Genomic DNA, 22,351 nt, shown 5'->3' on the forward strand with positions numbered 1-22,351 from the left:
ATTGCATATTTTGTAGGCGGCTGCTTTGTGCACTGCAAAGTCAGCATCCAGCTTTAACGGGGCTGGCGGGGGCTCGGGGGGGGGCGGGCGGGCGGGGGCCCGGGGGGGGGGGGGGGCTGTCGGGCAGGACACCGAGAGAAACCCTCTCCTCTTTTCAAGTTATGCCACTGGATCTTGAGGAGTCCTGTAGCTCAGTGGTTAGAGCACTCGCTTTGCAAGTGAGAGACCCGAGTTCAATTCCCGGCAGAGGGTGAAACCTTGGGCAAGTTTCCTTACTCCACACAGAGCCTAATAATAATCCCTCCAAAAAACAAAAAGCAATAATAAAAAATAAATTGGTCATTTTCAATCTACGACTGTTTGTGGGACAGCGCTGTGCGCAATCGGCTGCCGCGTTCGCCCACAAATATACAGTCAATTCACTTTGCAGTGTGTTCTGTGAAGCGCTTTGGGACGTCCTCCCGACGTGAAAAGCGCTATATCAAATGCAAGGATTATTATTATCTCATAACGTCCACCGGAATAGGTGGGCGCAGAGGGTGGCCCCCTGGCCGGCCTTCAACAGGGCACAGAGCTCCCCCTGGGACACAGCTCCCTGTGTAAGGCACAGAGCATGACCAGCCCTGGGTGGGGGGGGGGGGGGGAGGGGCGTGAACCAGGCGCTGACTCCACCGCAGACAGCAACGTCATCGCCACCTGTGGCGAGTGACGCGGAGGAGGAGGCGGAGCCCAGAGCCCAGAGGGGCGCGCGTGCGCAGCAGCGATAAGCGTGGGACGGGACGGCAATGCCCGGCCTGGAGTGCGCGCGCAGCGCAGGGCGCCCACCGAGTCAACGGTTGGAGTGGTAGCGGGGCGGGGCGGGGGGAGAGTGCGCAGGCGCACAGCGGCCGCGGGCAGTGTGCTCACCCCGGGGCCTGCGCCATGTTGTCTCCTGGCTGCAGCCTCTCCGCGAGAGGTAAGTGTCACCTCCTTTACTTTTTAATGAGAGAGACCGTTCACCGGGTCCGGGCCTCAGCTTCACCCTCCCGCCTCCCTCCTAACCCCCAATAACAGCCCCGGCTCCGCTGCCCGGGCCCCGCGGTTGGTCACCTGACCGCAGGGGCTTTGCTCGCAATTAAACTCCCCGTTTTATAGCCTGAAGTAGCCCAAAGTAGCCCAATTACTGTGTTGTTTCCCATGGGGCGGGAGCGGGCGGGCGGGCGGGCGGGGAACGGGAGGGGGGGGAGGAACAAAATGTTTGTCGGGTTTAAATTTAAAACATAACAAAGTTAGGCTCCCATCCAAAGCTGATGCTCCTCCCGCACTGTGTGCCAACAAAACCCCTGAACCCGCCCGCGGCAGAATCGGGGGCAAAGTTCACGGGCGCGATGTGGGTCAGAGGTGAGTCTGTGGGGCAAACGCGACGTGTCATCTTCACCGCAAGACTTCACTGTCAGACGAGGCACTGGCAGGTGAGTAACATCGAGAGCCACGGACAGATTCTCAGCAGTTTTATGGTTTAACATCGAGACACGGCACACAGTGAAATGAATATGTGCATCGCCTTAAACTTTGTATTGTGCATTGTTCGTTTGCTTGGGCCCTGGAATATCATCTGCCCCGAGTCCAGGACTCCAGACTGCAAGGTGTCGGTCAGACGGTCACATTGCAAGGGGAAGAGGAGACGTGTTTGTTTGCAGAGGTTTTTTTTTAAACCACTTGATTTTGTGGCAGATTGTGTTTGGACTTGAAACCTGGTTTAAAAAACAAATGAAACCGTTTGAGTGTCATTTTTAGACAAGAGCCCGTCTGTTTTTTGGGGTCCAGCAATGGGATCGCCATGGTTTGCTGCCGTCCTGAAAATAAAACCACCGAGTTTGTCAAGATATTAAACAATTAAACAATTAGTTTCAATATATATGATTATCTTGATGTTTACGAGTTGTTTATTAATACATTAAAATAATCTGATTATCGAGAACCAACGAGCAAAAAAATATAGTAGTATGTCAATGACCTAAAAAATTGAATCATAGATATGATCGAAGGAAACAGTATATTTGATCCATTCAGTTAAACAGGTCTCTATCTCCACGTGAATCATATTCTCCAGCTTGCACCCACATGCTTGACATGCATCTGGTTACCTTTTAAAATCATTTAGAGAATGAGAATGTTTCAGGAAATAATGAGGGTAAATTTCTTCTTGCTACTACTTGCCGCAACATTGCTGATGTTCTCATATTATGGCATTTTCACATTATAAACTCCTATCCTCAATAAAGGTGTTAATAATAAAGGCAATAATAGTAATCATCATCATAATAAAGAACAAATTACAAATGTGCTTTCCTTTGCAGCACACCGGTGTCTACATTCTTTGCGACTAGTACGAAAGGAATCTCTTCCTTCTCTGGGGTACACGAGAAGATGGATTTCCTCCTCATCGGTAAATTCCAGTCTCACTACACACTACACAGTGCATCCTCGGGAGAAAGATTCACGATGGGAAGGTAATGATTTTGTTTAACATATCAACACGAAATATGGCTGAAAAATGTTTTTGTTGATGATTCAGTAGTTTTAGTGGTAGAATATTGATCTGAGTCACAATCTTAGGCTGTGTTTAAATATGGATATTCCAAACAAACATGTTGACCAGTTCTTGTTAGTATTGCTGGATTGATTCGGGTGTGGAAATCGATACATTCATATCTTGTTTTTTTTGGCAAGAAGAAACAGTTCTTGTTTTGTCAATTATTTGCAAATTGTTGACTATAAAGAAGTCTGTGGCACATGTTCAGATATTAATATATAATAATAATCCTTGCATTTGATATAGCACCTTTCACGTCTTCTCGATGTCTCAAAAAGCTTCACAGAATATACTGTAAAGTAAATTAACTGTATATTCGTGGGCGAAGCGCGACAGCCAATTGCGCACAGCAATGTCCCACAAACAGTCGTGGATTAAGTGACCAATTTTTTTCTTGAGGGATTATTATCAGGCATAAGGAAACTTGCCCAAGTTTCAATCTGCTGGGAATCGAACCCAGGTTTCTCGCTTGTGAGGCGAGTGCTCTAACCACTGAGCTACAGATAAGGGAATGGTTTGGATGGGATGTCAGTATGTATTGATAGGACATTAAAAGCCCAGTTTTTAGAATTTTTAAAAAGATTTTAGAATCCTGTTTCTATGTGTACAATAATGACGTAACTGAAAATAGCCATTTAAATTCATCATTTATGCAAAAGGATCTGATTAAAATAGATTTTTTTTTTTGCTCAATTGTTTATCTAAAGCACACAGGAGAACACCTCAATGCTTACGAAACCAAACATCTTGAGCATTGTGTTTGTTTGGAATGGAGTGCACGCACTCTCCTCAGAGGGGTGCAACACTTGCTTAACTAATATTGAATAAGGCATTGCAATTTGGAAGAAATCAAGGCTTTGGGAGTCCACAGTGTGCTTTGGGTTAGTGCTAGAGTTTAACCTGTTAAGACTGTGCTGCCAGTCATTTCGGAAAAATGGTAAGCTTCCTGCTACTTGTCCTTGTAGGACCACCCTACAGTTGCAGGGTTATCTGGAGCTCCGAAGGAAGCTCCGGTGGGTAATAATTTCATCAAAAAAAATTGGTCAATCCACAACTGTATGTGGGACACTGCTGTGCGCAATTGGCTGCCGTGTTTCACCCACAAAATATTCAGTCAATTCACTTTGCAGTATATTCTGGTGATAGTGTGGGAAACAGAACATTGCAATAGGAAATGTTCTCTTGAGAATGGGTTGAGCTCTGCTCTGTGCGAGAGATGGATTGATTGCGAGTGGTCAATGCTGATACTGGGTCCCTGAAATAGGAAAGTGAAATTTTTGATATTAAAGTGAAAACCATAAGTATTTGAGCAATCTTTGTGTGTCTGTTTCCTAATTTAAGAAAATGCACAATAGGTAGTACTATTTAGGTCATATTTAGAACAGAAAATATGTGCATTATTTTCAATGGCATGCATAGGTCAGATTGTTTATTAATTTGACATTTATGTCCTGCATTAAGGAGTGAACATGGAGCGTTTTACAGATGAAACTGATGTGTTGATAGTGGGTGGAGGTCCTGCAGGTCTGTCTGCAGCCATTCGTCTGAAACAGCTGGCAAATGAACATGACCAGGAACTGCGAGTGTGTTTGGTGGAAAAAGCTTCACAAATTGGTGGGCATATACTTTCTGGGGCCTGCCTAGAACCAAAAGCTCTAAATGAGCTCTTTCCAGACTGGAAGGAGAGAGGGGTAAGGAAGTCATTTTATGGCATTTTATGTTTATTTTATGGTCTGTTTTTGATATTAAAATGAAAACCATAAGTAGTTGAGCAAAATTTACATTTTGGAGGCATTGTTTAATGCAGTGATGTTATACAGTACTCTTGTCTTCTATGCAAGCAGACGTTCAAGCAACACACTGATACTGAACTATTCTGACAGTCACTTAAAAGAGGTAGAAACCAAATAAACATTCATTTAAACATCACACAAAGTCATCATTGAAGTTTAACTGATAGCTATTTAGTTGCTCATAAAAGCCTACATTGTTAAAACTAGAATATTATTTACATTAAAGACTGACACTTTACATAAATAATAGTTATGCACTGAATAATAGTTATACATTTTTTAAAAGGTTATTACAAAAATTCTAATTATTTGTAATTTTAAGCAGTTAAAAGTTTTAGAATTTTGTCTCAAGGAAATGCTAAAAGCTACAGTTTACAACAGTGAGGTTTGTTTGTTTCAGGGCTTTATAAAGCAATTGAAAACAAATCTCATATACAAGTACAAATAATAATCATTACATTTAGCATAGCACTTTTCACATCATGAGGCCATCTCAAAGCTCTTCACAGGATTTTACTGTAAAGTGTAAGTGACTGCATAGTTGGCAGTTGAATATGACAGCTCATTTGCACACAGCAATATTCCCCAAACACCCATAAAGTGAGTGACCAATTTTATCTGAGGGATTAATTGTTGGCCAGGGAGATTACAGTCATGGGATCTTTCAAGTCCACCTGAACAGGCGGATGGGACTTCGACTTCATCTTTACACGATGTCTCATACAAACGATTCTACTTCTAATAATGCAGCACTCTCACAGCACTCTATTGCATTCCCAGTCTATATATATTGAGGTTAAATTCCCAACATGGGACTTGAATCCACAACCTGACCCAGAGGCTGCAGTGCTACCAACTGAACCAGACTGATCCCCATTGAGGAGAAATCAGTGTAGTAAATTAACATTTTGTTTGAGACACTCAGGCAGAGACTGGACATCACTAACATTTTTTAAAACTAAATTATCAGCATCTATTCTTCAATTCAAGAAAATATACAGTCAATTCACTTTACAATATATTCTGTGAAGTGATTTGAGACATCTCGATGACTTTCAAATGCAAGGATTATTATTATATGAAATGAGAGGATTATTTCATACTTACCCTAACCAAACTCCGTACCCCCATCTCACCAGTTCTGGCCAGGATCTACTGGCTCCTCATCAACAAACCGATCGACTTCAAGATCCTCACACTCATTTTAAAATCTATTCACTCTCTGGCACCATCTTACTTCTCCGACTTCCTCACACCCCAATCCACCATGCGGTGCCTCCGCTCGACTGGCACCGGCTCCTACTTGTCCCTCTCAGCCTCCACTCCACCATTGGAGGTTGAGCTTTCAGCCACTATGCCCCGAAGTCAGGATCTGCCACTGTTAAGCGCTCTGAGACACTACCCTGAGTGGAGGGCACTATATAAGTGCAAGTTGTTGTTATTGTTAATTGCTAAAGGGCGTTAGAGTGTTTTCTGTGCTTGACAGCAGTGAGTGAATCAAAGAGTTAAATTTTTTACACGTGAATAGCACCTTTCATGTAAAAAAATAGTAAAGTGCTTTACAAAATAAGACTGTAAAAAAAATTAAATAAGTGTTGTTACCCCACAGCTAATCTATGTTAGCAATGTTGTAGACACATTGGAGTGTTGACGATGGAGTGTAATTCAGGATAATCGTGAGAAAAGAACATGCTTGAAAAAGCTGCAGGAAGTGGGGGAATCCCTTAACATCTACCACAAGGAATCACAAGGGAGCAGGGACCTAAATTAACAACTCAATGAAAAATATGATCTGGAAATGAATAATAAACTTGTGTTTAGTACAGAATGTTATACAGGCAAATACAACAGCCAACTTGTGACAGCAGCATTCCACAAACAGCAATTAGAGTAGTCTTCAAATTAATTTAAATTAAGGTGTTTGAGGAGTTGCAAATTACAGTATAGCACTTCAGAATACTGGTGTCAAATTGCTCAGCAGATTTTTACTAATAAATTGTGCATTTGTTTTACAAATCTAACAAGCTCTTTTGTTTTTGAATATAGTTTTATGTAATCAATTGTATTTCTGGGTAACAGGCTCCACTCCACACTCTAGTGAAAGAAGACGTCTTTGGTATTTTAACAAAGAAATACAGAATTCCTGTTCCAATGCTACCAGGTAAACTGAATATATTTTGTTGCTTGTACGACTTTTAGATCAAGGTTATGGTGCAGTGTTCTTGTTCCATTCTGCACTTACTGATTTCCAAACCAAACTGCTGAGAGTGCCACATATTCTTGAAAAATTCCTTTGTCTCAAATGGAGTGAGCATTCTCTCCTCAGAAGGACACACCCTGCTCATCCAATCTAGCAAAGTATTGGCCCCAGGTTGGCAAGATCCAAAGAACTCAAAATGTGTGTTGGGATACTGCTAGAGGTAAACATGGTAAAAACACATTGCTGACAGTGTGTGCAAGCTTCCTGTTGTGTGTCTAGTTCGGATCACCCATTAGCGTTTTGTTTGCAGTGTTAGAGAGCCGAGTGGAGAGTATTCCTTACCATAGTAACATACCAGAGAATACAGATAGGATTTTAGAATTTGCACTTCATCAACATCAGTGTTGTCCCTTTTATAGCTGATACTAATTCAGATCAGAAATGCATTCGGGACTTAAACTCAGATTACGGAGTTGGTTCCAATATAAATGGTTCGCCTCATCCCAGGCATAATTTTATAATGTCCAGTAACGTGTTGGCCTGCCCTTTCACTGCTCGTGCAAAATGATTGCTGCAAGTGGTGCCCCAGGCATTCGTTCGACTCACAGGAGATGGATAGAGTGGTAGCAAAGAGATTTTAGCTAACTGGCGTGAGTGGTTTCTCATTGAATTGACAGGAGTCTTACAGCCAGTGCTTTGTTTAACCTAATGAAAATAAAACTAATGACAATGTCATTATAATCTAATATAATTATAATATAATTATAATCTAGAATTAATCTGTTCCGAGTCGCACTCAATTCTATGGATTTTAAAAAAGGCAAAGAGAAAATGTACCAGAGAACCCCGTTCCCCTCCCCCCCTTCATATAGCATTGCCTCGCTTAATAGAGCTTGTATCCTGTGGCCCCATGGACTGGAAGCACGATCCTGTAGTGTGGTGGTTACAGCACTCATCTCGCAAGCGAGAGGACTGGGTTCGATTCCCAGGCAGGGTGAAACCTTAAGCAAGTTTCTTAACTCCACACGCTTCTGTTTACCTAGCAGTAAGTAGGAACCGGTTATTAGTCGATTGGTGGATTGTTTTTCCGGAGGTAATAATCCTTTCAAAAAATATGTGTGTATATATATATATATACATACATGTTTGGTCACTCAATCTAAGATTGTTTGTGGGACAACAACAACAACTTGAATTTATATAGCGCCCTTCATGCTGGCCAGCGTCTCAGAGCGCTTCACAGTAACGGATCCCAGGGATGAGCCAGGGGGAGGGGGAGGAAGGTGACCAAAGGTGCGGTCAAAAAGAAACGTCTTCAGCCGAGACCTGAAAATAGGAAGAGAGGGGGCGAGGCGAAGGGAATGAGGAAAGGACCTGCTGTGCGCAATTGGCTGCTGCGTTTTGCCCAACAAAAAATACAGTCAATTCACTTTACAGTACATTCTGTGAAGCGCTTTGAGACGTCTCAACGATGTGATACAGTGCTATATCAAATGTAATGATTATTATTACGCCCTGCTATCATTGCTAATTAGCTAGCTGGGGTTCTTCTGCGCTTTGCAAAACAGCTGCAAATGTCATTTCCAGTAACAGCTGTTATTAGGAGATTGTAGATCTCTGTTAAAACATACTTAGATCAGACACTCAATAACATATTTTCTTTGGTTCTCTTTCTCAAGTGTGCTAAGAGGGCAGGTAGGTCACCTGCTCAGTATTGCTAGGAATTTAGCTGCTGGGAGTGTTTTTTCCACCTGTAGTTTTCTGTTCTTTCCTTTCTTTTTAGTGCTTTGTGTGACTGATTTCTAGTTTACTGTATTGAGTGTTGGTCATGGTTGTAAATCCGCATCCTATCATTATCATGTATAGCAAGGTCCAACACACTACGCCGATCAGATTACGTTGTCTAGTTTGTCCCCAGCTTCTGTTTACCATGAGGTAGTTTAGTGGAACAAGGTCATGTTGTTGTGTAACCTGGAGTGTATGCTTTCTCTGGTTCTCTGCAGGTCTTCCCATGAACAATCATGGAAATTACATTGTGCGTTTGGGTCATTTTGTGAGATGGTTGGGAGAGCAAGCAGAGCAACTCGGTGTGGAATTGTACTCGGGCTATGCAGCATCGGAGGTAAAATAATACCACATTGGCTCATTGCAACATGCTTCATTAAAGCACAGATTTGCTTATAACACAATTGCACTGTGGCCCCTATTCACTACCTCACAACCCCCCACCCCCCCTCCCGGTTTACCAACTGGCTATTCAATCTTAAATGAACAAACTACAGTACATTTGATTGAGAAGTCAGCCATTTTACCTTCTCGTACAAAAAGAGCCAATTTCTTTCATCAGGTCACCGCCAAGGTCATTTCCTGCGTTGCACATGTGCAGAAAACTAGATGTTGCGTTTGCGGTGATCCGGAAATCAGACAGTTTGTTTTTTTAGTGTAGGAACTGCCAGTGTACTGGGTGATAGTCCCTGTGCAGCATCATGGATGCATGGTTAAACCTACTGTCAAACTCCCTATAATACAGGTTGGGATTTTATGGTTTTCAAATTGTAATGGGGCTTCACTGCATTTCAGCTTTTCTTCTTTTGCATTACTTTTTATGGTGTTTCCCATCAGACACCAAATAATCAAACCACAGAATTTTCAAGTGTATTCTCAGAAGTGCAGTTGTTCCAATAACAAACTGAAGTCTCATCTACCTGTTCCAGTGGGGCTTGAAGATCCCATGGCACTGTTCTGAAAGAGAAGGGAGTTTCTCCCAGTGCTCTAGCCGACAATCCCCCAGATAATATTGGTTATTCTTTAATGGCTGTTTGTGGGATGTAACTGTATGCAAATTGGCTGCTGTGTTTGCCTACAAAATACTCGTGACCACATTTTACAGTAAATGCTGTGCAGCTTTTGAGACGGCCACTTGATGTAAAAGTTACTATATCAAATGCAAGGATCATTATTGTTATTTTTAACAATTTCAAATGTACATTTTTATTTTCAAAAGGCAGTGCATATTGTATGAAATGGACATCTGTGTTCTGGTGGTTGAAATAATAACTTTTTATAATTTTCCAGGTATTGTTCCACAAAGATGGGAGTGTTAAAGGAATTGCCACCAACGATGTTGGTATTCATAAAGATGGATCACCAAAGGTGAAACAGTTGTTTTGATTTATGTTGATTTATGTTCATTGTGTTGATATATCGTGGGGTCATGGAGTGTCATACTTTCAATCCACCTATAGTGACATAGATTTCTTTCATTAAGTTTTAGGTTTGTTTTCAAGTGACCCATCTGTACTCTGAACTGCTTTCTTTTTGAAGGAAAATTGTAAACTAATCCTTAATCTCAGTCAAGTGAACTAGGTATCGCTTTACAGCCTGTGAAATGTCCGTGTTTTTCTGGCAATTCATTATGTGAAAATTTATGTTGGCAATTTTAGTGAATGACATATTTTAAAGCTACAAAGAGAAACTTAAAATCCCAGTGTAATCATAGTAATCCTTTAGAATTTTAAAGGCCTTAAAAGCATGGTTGAAGAGATACATTTTGAAAGATGCTTTGAATAAGGTGAGGGAGTGAATGAATCAGGGATTCTGGGATGGCATTCCAAAAAGCGTGAATCCACCATTAAGGAAATGAAATTTAACATGGTCATGGTCTTGGAAACAATTAGAATAAGTTTATTGTGTTTAAGTACAAATGCCATGCTCCCTATATAAAAAAGTAGCATCTTTTTTTACAGGGAGAGAGCGCTGCATTATTTCCATTGCAATGCTGCCACACACAATGTAATGTTTTATGAGCTTTCAATCCATCATCTTTTTGCAAACCTTTTTGTTTCAGTCCAAATATTCTTTTCACAAAAATGGAGCCTTTGTAAACTGAAAATAAGCCTAGCAAATGTTCTGCAATGAAATGTCAACTGCTTCGGCATTGCTTGCAGGTGTAGTCAACGTTCAACCTTCTAGTTTCTAGTCGCTCCTTTGTTCGTCAAGAACCGCTTCCTGGTATCAGGATTTAGAAGCGAGCTGTGTTCATTCGGCATAGCAATGCACAAAGTACTTTTAGTTGAACTGTGAATTTAAAGCAAAAACTAAAAACAAGATTACATTAGCAACACCAAATATTTAGCCAATATTTGCCTAGGTTTAAGAGCAACTTGTAAAAAAGCATTATTTTATTACATGCAAATGTAAATGAGATAAATTAAAGTCCATCTTCTACCCATGGATAAGTGAAGTATGTTGATAAACTGTGGCAATGTCAATGTAATTTTACAGGGAATTAAAATATTTAGGACATTGGGGTAATTGCAGAATTTTTTCCCTTGGCTGTGGGGTATTTTTGAACCAGGGGGCAATCCTGGTAGCGAGGGAGAAGCATTCACTTTACTGCATCCACTTGTGACACTTACCTATGATAAACATTGAGTATCTCTACGTTGATATGCAATTTAAATAGTGTACACTGAAAGTGTACTTAAAATACAGGCTTGTAGAACAAATCAAAGCACAAATGTTAGTTGTGTTATTTTGGTATGTGGGTCAAAAATAGTCAGGCCTATAGTATTTAGTTAAAATACTTTTCATTTTAAATGTGCATTTTGTACTTTGAATTTATAAGGTGATTGTTTGGATTAAATATGGTTTTTCAAACATTAAATAACTTTTTTCATGTAGAAGTGTAAAATGTAAGGAACTTCATTCTTCCATTATCGTGTGTTCTACTGAGTGCTTTTCTCCTATTTGGTTCATAAACGGAGTACTCTATATTACTCTGTAAACAACTGGAAACTCTCTGCCCTCTTTTTTGCAAAGAATACATTTGAAAGAGGAATGGAGCTTCATGCGAAAGTCACACTATTTGGTGAAGGTTGCCACGGGCATCTTGCCAAGCAGTTATACAGACAGTTCAATCTAAGAGAGAAATGCGAAACACAGACCTACGCAATAGGATTAAAAGAGGTAAGTGCATGTTGAAATGCCCTTAGCAGCACTGTTGATGTGCCAGTTCAAATCAGTGAAATGTGGATAATCGTTACTACTAGTAACCGCTTGGCACAGGGCTTCTTCAATTAAAGCTGTCCTACGTGTTACAGCTCTGGTTTGCAGGGTTGTTATCAACTGTGTTTGATGAGCCAGACAGATGGTCAATCACCAACACTGCCTGACAGGACTATAGATGAGCTTCGCTTGTTCAGACATGGGTCCTCAGATCAGTTGTTATTGTTGAATGTGGAATAAATATAACAGCTGGGTGCATGCTACTAAGTCGCAACAGCAAGTGAGAGGTCTTGTATCTAATGACTGGATTTCAAATTATGGACAGCAAAGATGCTGATTGTGCTCTCATAAGTCATAACTGGTTTGAGGTGGGCCACACAGAGGCACTATTTGAGCAGATCCTTTCCAGAGAGGACTAGATTTCCAGATGCTTTTGGAGCTATAATTATTCATTAAATATAAAATAATCTCTTAGTCTATTAAAACCATCCTGTCCCTATAATATTGCATTAAGGACCTCTTGCCTAGAACTCCACTAAGCGGATCTAGTATTTTATGTTATAGGGAGGAACTACAAGAGCCAGTCTGGTGATGCCCAATTTCAGATTTCAGTCTCAATATCAATATCTCAATATATAATATAGTACAATATCTATGTAGCATATGGGCAGAATTTGTGCACATTTAGGTTCCACAAATATTTTTTGACCCCAGGAGGAAATCCTTTCTCTTTACATAGAATGTTTTGGGCACTTTGACATCCACCTAAACATTAAATCGGGTCCACTGGTCACACTTTGCCTAAAGAATGGCAACTCTGACAATTCCACTCTTCTAATACCTTACTAGAGCGTCAGCCTGGACTAAGATGAGCTGAATCCCAGCGTGGATGGAACTCGCTTGACCCACTGATGAGAATGTTACCAACTGGACCAAGCTGCTGCTTAATACAATGCATTTATATAGTATTCTGTTTTACTAATCCTGAGTTGCAAGGAAATTCAAACAATATCCATTATGTAGAGCGGGAGTATTTTATAAAGGGGATGAAATAAATTATTCCATGTACCTCATGCAATTTTGTGATCAGTATGAGAAAAACAAACCTCTTTCACAACTCTGCACGGCTATTTTGTAAATATTGGGTAGTGTATTTTGGTTCATGTAGGTCTGGAAATCTTTTCTCCTTTCCCTCCCCCATGCAAACATTTAAGTTAATATTTAATGTTTAAGCTCTAATGTGCTTTTCTGACTTCCATTTTAATGGCAGCTTTGGATTATTGATGAGCAGAAGTGGAAACCCGGCAGAGTGGAACACACTGTGGGCTGGCCTCTGGACAGACAGACATATGGTGGATCATTTCTATATCACCTAAATGAAGGGGAGCCATTGGTGGCATTGGGCTTTGTGGTAAGTATTAATATTTTTCCTAATTTAAAATAACTAGATGTTAGCTGGACTTTGGTTTAATTGCTTACTGAATAAGCTAATTAAAGATGTGAATGAAATTAATTTGTTTCTTTTAAGTAACATTGTAATGTTGTCTGGCAGGAGTAGACCAATCCATTCAACATCCGAAACGATCAATCACAACTCTTACTAACCTTAATTTGCAGAAATTTGTCTGGTTCTTTTTCTTAAGCCCTTTGATATGACTAGTTTGTTGTTTTATCACCCACGATGGTAGTTTGTCCATGCACACAAACTCGGAGTGATATGGATTGCTTTTTCACAGTGGCTGTCAGAGCAGAGAGCATAACATTTAAAGGAGAATTGCGTATACATTTGAAGTTGAAGAACATAAATGGAAAGATCAAGGAATTGGAATCAGTTAGCTCTGATGGATGAGCTGGCGTAAATAAGATTTGATGGGCTCAATGGCTCCCTTCAATGCTTTTTAAAATATTTTTAGTCCTCCCACTCTTACAGAAAAAGCGCCATTCTGCACTTTCTCCCTTTGTTCCTTATTTTGAAGCTATGACCGGCAGCACTAATCATTAAAATCTTATAAAAAATTTAAAGTGCGTGTTCCTAAATTGTATCATGTTTCACAAACAAATGTTAACAAATACATTTGTCTTTTTTTATATAGAGGTAAATAACAAGTTCAAAATTAAGTGATTATTTGATACAACTACAACCTGAAGTTTATCATTTTTCTTACAAAATGCAGAAACATTTCTGGGACAAAGTGAAACAGGCAATGATGATTCATAGAAACAAGATAATTGACTTGATATTTCATACACTCAAAAAAAACTTTGTATCTATCTTGTAATTGCATTTTACAGCAGTTTCTTTGAAAGAACAACCATGTTCATCCGTCTTAAAATGCATTTTTTTAATGTGTAATGACTTGAATATATTCTGATGTTTGAGAATTTTGACCCAATTTTAGATTTGGATTTCTTCGTATCCATGTTTAATATTTTGGTGGTGATTATTTGGTTACTGTTTTCTACAGGTAGGTTTGGATTATGCAAATCCATTCCTCAGCCCATTTAGAGAATTCCAGAGGTGGAAGCACCATCCTAGTGTGGCACCAACCTTGGAAGGTGCAAATAGAATTAGCTATGGAGCCCGTGCCCTGAATGAGGGTGGCTATCAGGTATGGTCAGGCATTGTACAATATCTATTGTTTTCAGATTCGCAGTGACTAAACTTCCACTCATGTCATTGGCCATCAGTATTAGCAACTCCTCACAACATTATGTTCTGTAGTGTGATTATATTCAAGTATTTTTGGAGTCTGAACAAAGAATATAAACAGTTTCTGACTTTACTCGCCTTACAGAATAACAGGATTGCTTACCTGCATGAGATTTTCCTGTTGTAATTCTGTCTCATTGAATTGTTATTGACGTTTGGTTGTATGAAGTCAGAGTATATGGTTTATGTTAATATTATCCATTTTCAAGCTGGTAATTGGAGAAAAATTGTTCTACAGTCAATACCGAAACTTTCTTTCCCTGGAGGATTACTGATTGGTTGCAGCCCTGGATTCATGAATGTCCCTAAAATCAAAGGAACTCACACTGCCATGAAGAGTGGAATGCTGGCTGCGGAGACGATCTTTAAGAAACTGAAAGATGGAAATCACAAACCTGTGACTAAGGGTAGGGAGTCCAATACCCTTCTACCCATATTTCAGATTTTTTAAATGAAAATCTTACAGCAGATAGTCTTTAATAATAATAATCCTTGCATTTGATATAGCGCCTTATCACGTCGTTGAGATGTCTTAAAGCCCTTCACAGAATATACTGTAAAGTGAATTGACTGTATATTTTGTGGGTGAAACACAGCAGCCAATTGCGCACCGCAGTGACCCACAAACAGTCATGGATAGAAGTGATCAATTTTTTTTTATATTACCTCCGGAAAAGCGATCCGCCAATCGACTAACAACTTTATTTTATTCTATTCAAATTAAAATTGATTTTCCTTCAGCTGAGTCCATATGCTTTGGCAACTGTCCAATACCTCATCTAATCATATGGGAACTTGAACATGAGTGCCTGCTTTGTGAATATAAATATAAATACCTGCAGTGTTTTTATTTCCCTCCCCCTTTCTAATTGAATCCCTTCATGTCCTGAAGCCCTGACTTGTGCTGGGGTAATGTTCTATGGCTGCCTGATACAGATGTTTTTTTGTTAGCCCACGTGGGAGCTCAGACAACATAAGCATCTAAAGCATATGACCATCTTAAGCATCTCAGGTTCGACCTCCAATTATCCTTCCTCCCCCACATCCAGTCCCTCACCAGCACCGCTTTCTTCCACCTCCGACGCATCGCCTGTCTCCGCCAATATCTCACCCCAAAAGCCGCCGAAACCTTGGTCCATGCCTTTGTCATGGACAAAGCTGGACTATTCAAATGCCCTCCTCGCCAGTCTCCCCTCCCCTACCATCCATAAAATCCAGGTCACCCAGAATTCTGCCGCCCGCATTCTTACTCGTACCAAACTCCGCTCCCCGATTATCCCAGTCCTTGCCAGACTGCACTGGCTGCCTGTCCCAGAGAGGATCAATTTCAAGATCCTCACTCTTGTCTTCAAATCCCTCCACTTCTCTGCACCCCTCTACCTCTCTGATCTCCTCTCTCCTCACAACAGTGCCCCTTGCCTTCACTCCACCTCGTCCCCCGAATCCTCCGCTCCACCATCAGCGGCCGTGCTTTCAGCCACTATGCCACGAGGCTCTGGAACTCCCTTCCTCTCACCCTTCGCCTCGACCCCTCTCCCTATTTTCAGGTCTCGGCTAAAGACTTTCTTTTCGACCGCGCCTTTGGTCACCTTCTTCTCCCTCCCCCTGGCTTAGCCCTGGGATCCGTTACTGTGAAGCGCTCTGAGACGCCGTCTGGCGTGGAGGGCGTTATATAAATCCAATTTGTTGTTGTTAAGCATCCAGCCAAATCGTTCAGGAGCAGCCCAGACAAGGGCACCAAGATGCATTGTAATGCCCCAACAGAAATCAGCTAGAACAGAGACTTTGCAGAGATATTGTGCAAACAGTGTTTTTAATCATTTTAATTGAATTATCAAGTTAATTGCATCAATGAGGTCAACCACAATTTTTTTTATTGTACACACATTTCCAATATCCAGCAGATGCCACAGCCTTATCTAATTAATTCTCCTTTCTTAACCCTACTGCATTTACCTAGTAATCAGTCAATGATGTGGGACATTGCTGTGTGCAAACTGACTGCCACATTCGCCCACAAAACATTCAGTCTCTGCACGTCACTTTGTGAAGGCTTTAGGGCGTCCTCATGACATGAAAGATGCTATACCAAATGTAAGGATTATTATTATTATTATTATCATTAAGGCAGCCCAAAGGAAGTGTGAATTTTCAACAACATTTTGAGTGGATTTTATAAAAAGTTTTCGGTAATGAAATTAAAATAATACTTTAAATATTTCTTCTGAACATAGGACTTCATGTACCAGAGTATGAAGTGGAACTAAGGAATAGCTGGATTTGGAAGGAACTTTATTCCGTGAGGAATATCCGGCCCTCCTGCCATGTGCTGTTTGGTGTTTATGGTGGAATGATTTATACTGGAATATTTTACTGGATATTTAGAGGAATGGAACCCTGGACACTGAAACATAAAGGTCAGGTAATGATGTTCTGTCAGAGAGTCATAGATAGTGAGTTTTAGTAGTTTATGGCTTGGCATTAAACTACACCATTATTCAGTGCTCTGCGATACTACTTTGCGTGAAGGGTGCTGTATAAATGCAAGTTCTTGTCGTTAATGAACAGAATTATTTAGAAACCAAAATGAATGCAGATGCCAGCATTTTCTTTATTGCGATGTGTGTAAGAAAATTTTTAAACTCGCCCACATTTTTCACGTGGATAGGGTTCTGAGATCCCTATAAATGAATTTCCTTAGTTTCAGTACCTTCATTTTTGTCTATTTTAACTATCCTTCTCCCTGTCCTGAAAGATATTGTTCCACTTAAGGAGATTACCTTATGAATTTTTCATATTTGAACTTTTAGCAGAGAGTGTCCGACCTCAAAACTTCCACACTTGCACTTTCCACCATTGGTCATTGATTAGCAATCAGGAGCATAAACTGATTATTCACCTCTCAATTTCTAGGTAAAGGCTGCTCAGGTCCACTATACAACCTTAACCACCTTAGCAGAACAAGGATGTAACCTGTACCTTCTGGTCAATATGGTTTAGTGCTTCCGCAAAGCTGCCAGGAGAAATACGTTTTTATTTCCATAATTTATTCATTTTAAGTTTTTTTTAAAAATATTTCTTCAACATAATTTCTAGGTGACCTGCATCCATGGGACATGGTTGCATAATTCACTAAAATTAAATATCAAAATCAGAAGAGAGAACCGTCATGGTTGGTTTGGGAAATGGAAATGTCACACTGGTGAAGTATGAGATGGAGATTAGCCATTATGGGAAAGTGTAGAGGGAATACTCATTGGTAATGTTGGCAGGAATAGATGTTTTTCATCTTTTTGGACCATTTCAGTGATAGCTAAGTTTTCACAGATAAACAATGGTTCAGTTTAACCTCGTTGGTGCACAATGTTCTACTCACCATTGTTTAATGACCTTTCTGAATTTACCTAGTTTAGGTGTTATGTTAGGTAGCTAACAGACTGCATTTATGGAATGAGATCCTCATCCATCTTTGATGACCAAGTAATATACTCCTATTGCATTATGATGTACAAACTTGTCTAGTGGACTGTTTATCTAAAAACAATGTTCTCCCATTTCAGGTGCTGATCATTCTCAGCTGAAGCCAGCTAAGGACTGTACACCCATTGAGTACCCAAAGCCAGATGGAAAAATCAGCTTTGACCTTTTGTCTTCTGTGGCCCTTAGTGGGACCAATCATGAACATGATCAGCCAGCACACTTGACACTAATGGATGACAATATACCTGTAAGCAGGAACTTGGCTGAGTTTGATGGACCAGAGCAAAGGTTCTGCCCTGCAGGTTGGTTTTATTACTAATCAGATTGTGTTGTCAATTACATTCTTTCAAATATAAGGCATGATCACAAAAATTGCTGTCATATTTTAAATGATTATGGTTCTTAAATTTGAAATATCAAACTATTGTGAATAATACTAACCTTTTTTTGGTGTTTTTGTTTGAAAACTATGTATGGAATTCCATTTAGAGGATGGAAAGAGAACGAGAACAAGTTTGTTGTAAGGAAGTTAATTAACATGTGGAAAGTGTTATTTAATCTGTGACTTTGACATTTCAATTGCCCGTTAAATTCAGCTCCTTCTAATTGATTAGCACTCACTTAAATTGCAGATGTGATTCAGTCTCATGACATCCTGTGTTAGTCAGCCTTGGACTAAGTACTGAAATATGACCCATTCTGATATAACTCTTGTGCAGAATCCACAAACTGTATATTTTGTTAAGCCCCTTCCTTTCCTAAAGTTGGTAACAAGTCATAGTGGCTATTCACTAATGAGCCTGCAAAGTGCTGATTGGGTTTTTCTGAGCTCAGAGACCTTTCCAAATAAAGGGCACTGTATCGTTGCTTATTGTTGCAAGGTTTTGTTGCTTACCCATTAACGAAAAAGAATTGTAGCTTGATGTTGGCCAGAACTTTACCAGATGTGTTCCCCCCCCACCCCCCCACCAGCCCAGGATCTTTGTTTTTTGTGTCACAAACCATTTATAGCCAAGCTAAGTGAATAGTATGACCCACTAGTGAACCTTTGCTTCCCCCCAAAAGAAAATCACAATAAAGTGAGATTAGGAACTCATTGAAGTGGGGTTGGAATTTGCATTTCAGTACCTCAGTGTCAGTTCGTTTTAATGAATGCAAATCAGAACTGGCAAACAGTAGTATTTAGGTTAACCTCCAATCGTCTTGTTTCAGTAGACTAGAGAGAGAATTGTTTTGAATACCTCATAGCCAAAAGGAATTTTCAGAGACTTTTTTTTAAAAGTACTTGTAGAGCCAAAACAAATTCCAAAAAGAATTAAACAAGATTTGCAGTGGGTTTGTGTATTTGTGAGATTTTTCTTTCCCCGTCCCCTTGGCCGTGGCAGACAGAACTTGTGAGGAATTCTAGAGGTGAGCCAACAACCTGCCACTTCCAAGCCATATTCTTTAGAACATGTGCTTTGAAGCTACTTATCAGGTTGGGATTTTATGAACCCCAACTACATTATAACAAGGCTCAACTGCCTTTGCCTTGAGTCTGAGGAATTACCTTGCAAACTTCTCCCTGCACGTTTTATTATTTAACTTCCACTCCCTACTCCCAAGATAATTTGTCACATGAACCATTTCTCCCCATTTTAGGTGTTTATGAGTTTATTCCTTTGGAAGATGACAGTGGAATGAAGTTGCAGATTAACGCTCAGAACTGTGTCCACTGCAAGACCTGTGATATTAAGGATCCCAGCCAGAATATCAACTGGGTTGTTCCAGAAGGAGGCGGAGGGCCAGCTTATAATGGAATGTAAACCACATGCTACAGTATTACTGGTATATATTGCAGCAGAATGTTAACTCATTACAAGCCTTTTACAGGAGTATTAACTGTAAATTTGAAGTTAAATTTGCTTATTTTCTGCAATCGCTTTTTGTAAAACAAATATACCTTTCTTTCTGATCTCACCAGCTTTATATACTGTTCCCTTGGAATTGATTCCTCCAGGAAAATAATTTTTAAAAAAACGTATCCCATGTGTTTAAATAGAACTTTGCCTAACAGCTGCTTTTCAGTCTTTCGATCAGGTGGTATCAGTACTTTGGGACATCCTCCCGATATGAAAGGCACTGTACAAATATAATTTGTTGCTGGTACGATGTGTATCTTAAGAGTTCATATTCAAATGCCACAAAGTGTGGAGACGCAGGCTATGTGAACTTATAATAGGAAAATCTATTTTCAGGAAATGTCAGCAAAGTCATTACACTTAGCGGCAAGCAGAATACCTTCTCCTGGTGCAGTTAAATTGTACCAGTGTTTTATTTTAATTGTGCATATAAAGCTTTTAATATGGTCACATCATCATTACCAAAGTCATTGCCAACAATGTACTTTATAACACTACTTATCAATGCAGAAAATCATTGTAGCATAGGAGAAAGCAAGAATTAAAAAAAAATTAACTGGTTTAAAATAGTTTGAAAATTAATTTCACCATATTGTAGTGAATGAAACTGCTTTGTTCATTTGATTTTAAACAGGAGCTGAGTGTACACTACTGGGTAGTTTATGAAAATCTATTCTTAAAAAAAGAAAGACAGCTGCCTTAAAAATACTTCCAAATTATACTTCAAATGCATTTAATATTGAAGTATAGACTTTTTGAGAATCAGTGGTGCTTATGAAATGTGCTGAGTATCAATCTTGTCAGCAAATCATACCTAGCTATCACAGTGAAACTGGTGTGTACCTTCTACTGTTAGCATTCATACTGCATTATAATTTAACATGAATGTAACAAAATGTGGAATGCATTATCAATGATGTACAAACCAAAATAATCTACAAGCCTCAATCAGGACCGTGAACAGACAAGATATTAGTTACGTTATTTGCTGGTCACAACTTGGGCTGGTGCAGTGCGCATATGTAAAATGTCGCTTTTGGGCCTATTCTGCTGATGATTTATAATTTTGTGGGATGATATTGAACTTTGTAAATATTAACATGTAAATTTTGTTTAAAAAATAAAAATGAAAATACACATCTCTTATTTTTGTGTACATAATTGTTTTGCTTTAAATTATACTTAAACAGGCTCTGGTCAGTACTGCTCTGCCTGAGGGGACAATGGCCACAAAAGACGCAACATCCATTCGTCAGGGTGTCCATTAGAATGTATTCGTCTCTTTTATTCTGAAAGCGACATCATGAAACAATTTTAAGAAAGAAGTAAACCATTTGGCCCAGTGATCCTAGTCTAGCATTTAATAATTAGTAATAATCTTTTAATAATTAAAAAATCTTAATGTCAATGCACTGGGGAAAAGGGAACCAGTGGAGCCTGGCAGAGATGTGGATGATGACCCATGAGGATTGGTACCGGAACATTCTGGATGATCTGGACCTTTTGAAAGACAGGGCTGGGAAGGCCAGCAAGCAAAGCATTGCAGAAATAAAGTCTGGCTGTGATGAAGACATGGATGAGGATTGACTGTGCTGGGTTAAGGCAAAGTTTTACGTGGAAAGTGTTTCTCTTACAGAACACTGGTGATAACCTTGGAGTCCTGTAGCTCAGTGGTTAGAGCACTCGCTTTGCAAGTGAGAGACCTGAGTTCAATTCCAGGCAGAGGGCGAAACCTTACTCCACACAGAGCCTAATAATAATCCAAAACACAAAAAATAATAAATTGGTCATTTTCAATCCATGACTGTTTGTGGGATACTGCAGTGCACAACTCGCCCACAAATATACAGTCAATTCACTTTACAGTATATTCTGTGAAGCGCTTTGGGATGTCTAGAAGACGTGAAAAGTGCTATATCAAATGCAAGGATTATTATTATTATAACTGATGAGTCAGCCTGGCTCATGAGTGGGATTTGAAAGGCCAGATCATCACAGGAGCAGGGATCTTTCCCTCAGCTCCAGTTAACCATAATGGCGAAAGCTCTAATGGATCGATTGGTCGGAGCTGGATAAGCAGCAGGGAAGCTTACCAGAGATTGCTTTCATTGCAAAGCTGTGTGGTTTTAGCTGGTTAAAACCCCGACAACAATACACTAGATTCCCAAGCTTGGTTCTTGCCAATCTGCATGTGATAACTCTGATTAGCAAACATCCCTCGAGGGAGAGAGTGCACTTTCCATTCCAGAAGCAAATTTACACATGCCTCGTGGGATAATAATAATCCTTGCATTTAATATACTGCTTTTCATGTCTTCTAGACGTCTCAAAGCACTTCACAGAATATGCTGTAAAGTGAATTGACCGTATATTTGTGGGCGAAACGCAGCAGCCAATTGCACACAGCAGTGTGCCACAAACAGTCGTGGATTGAAAATGACCAATTTATTATTGTTTTTGGAGGGATTATTATTAAGCGTGTGGAGTAAGGAAACTTGTCCAAGGTTTCTCCCTGCCTGGAATTGAGCCCAAGGCGACTGCTCTAACCACTGAGCTACAGGACTCCACATGGATCTGTTTGGTTTGAATACTCTTTAGCATAATGGATTTCCACAATTGTCGACATTTAGCTAACCAAAAAAAACTTACCAAGTATATCTCCCTTTAATATTTAAAGTCACATGT

The 22,351-nt window shown here is 39.9% G+C and overlaps 1 protein-coding gene and 1 non-coding gene across 2 annotated transcripts; one reads left to right on the forward strand and one right to left on the reverse strand.

Annotated features, from left to right (window-relative positions):
* The first annotated feature begins 839 nt into the window (after positions 1 to 839).
* etfdh (electron transfer flavoprotein dehydrogenase) lies at positions 840 to 20,812 on the forward strand. The gene is made up of 13 exons (XM_007899201.2): positions 840 to 955; positions 2,340 to 2,492; positions 4,037 to 4,266; positions 6,448 to 6,529; positions 8,572 to 8,690; positions 9,644 to 9,721; positions 11,390 to 11,536; positions 12,846 to 12,986; positions 14,041 to 14,184; positions 14,524 to 14,692; positions 16,520 to 16,702; positions 17,846 to 18,067; positions 19,407 to 20,812. The coding sequence occupies exons 1-13, from the start codon at positions 922 to 924 to the stop codon at positions 19,568 to 19,570; spliced, it is 1,866 nt and encodes a 621-aa protein (XP_007897392.1). The 5' UTR covers positions 840 to 921; the 3' UTR covers positions 19,571 to 20,812.
* On the reverse strand, positions 3,009 to 3,082 carry trnav-cac. The gene has a single exon. It is a non-coding gene; the product is annotated as a tRNA-Val (tRNA).
* Positions 20,813 to 22,351: the final 1,539 nt, after the last annotated feature.

The sequence above is a fragment of the Callorhinchus milii genome, unplaced genomic scaffold (assembly GCF_018977255.1).
Source record: "Callorhinchus milii isolate IMCB2004 unplaced genomic scaffold, IMCB_Cmil_1.0 Scaffold1, whole genome shotgun sequence".
Lineage (NCBI taxonomy): Eukaryota > Metazoa > Chordata > Chondrichthyes > Chimaeriformes > Callorhinchidae > Callorhinchus > Callorhinchus milii.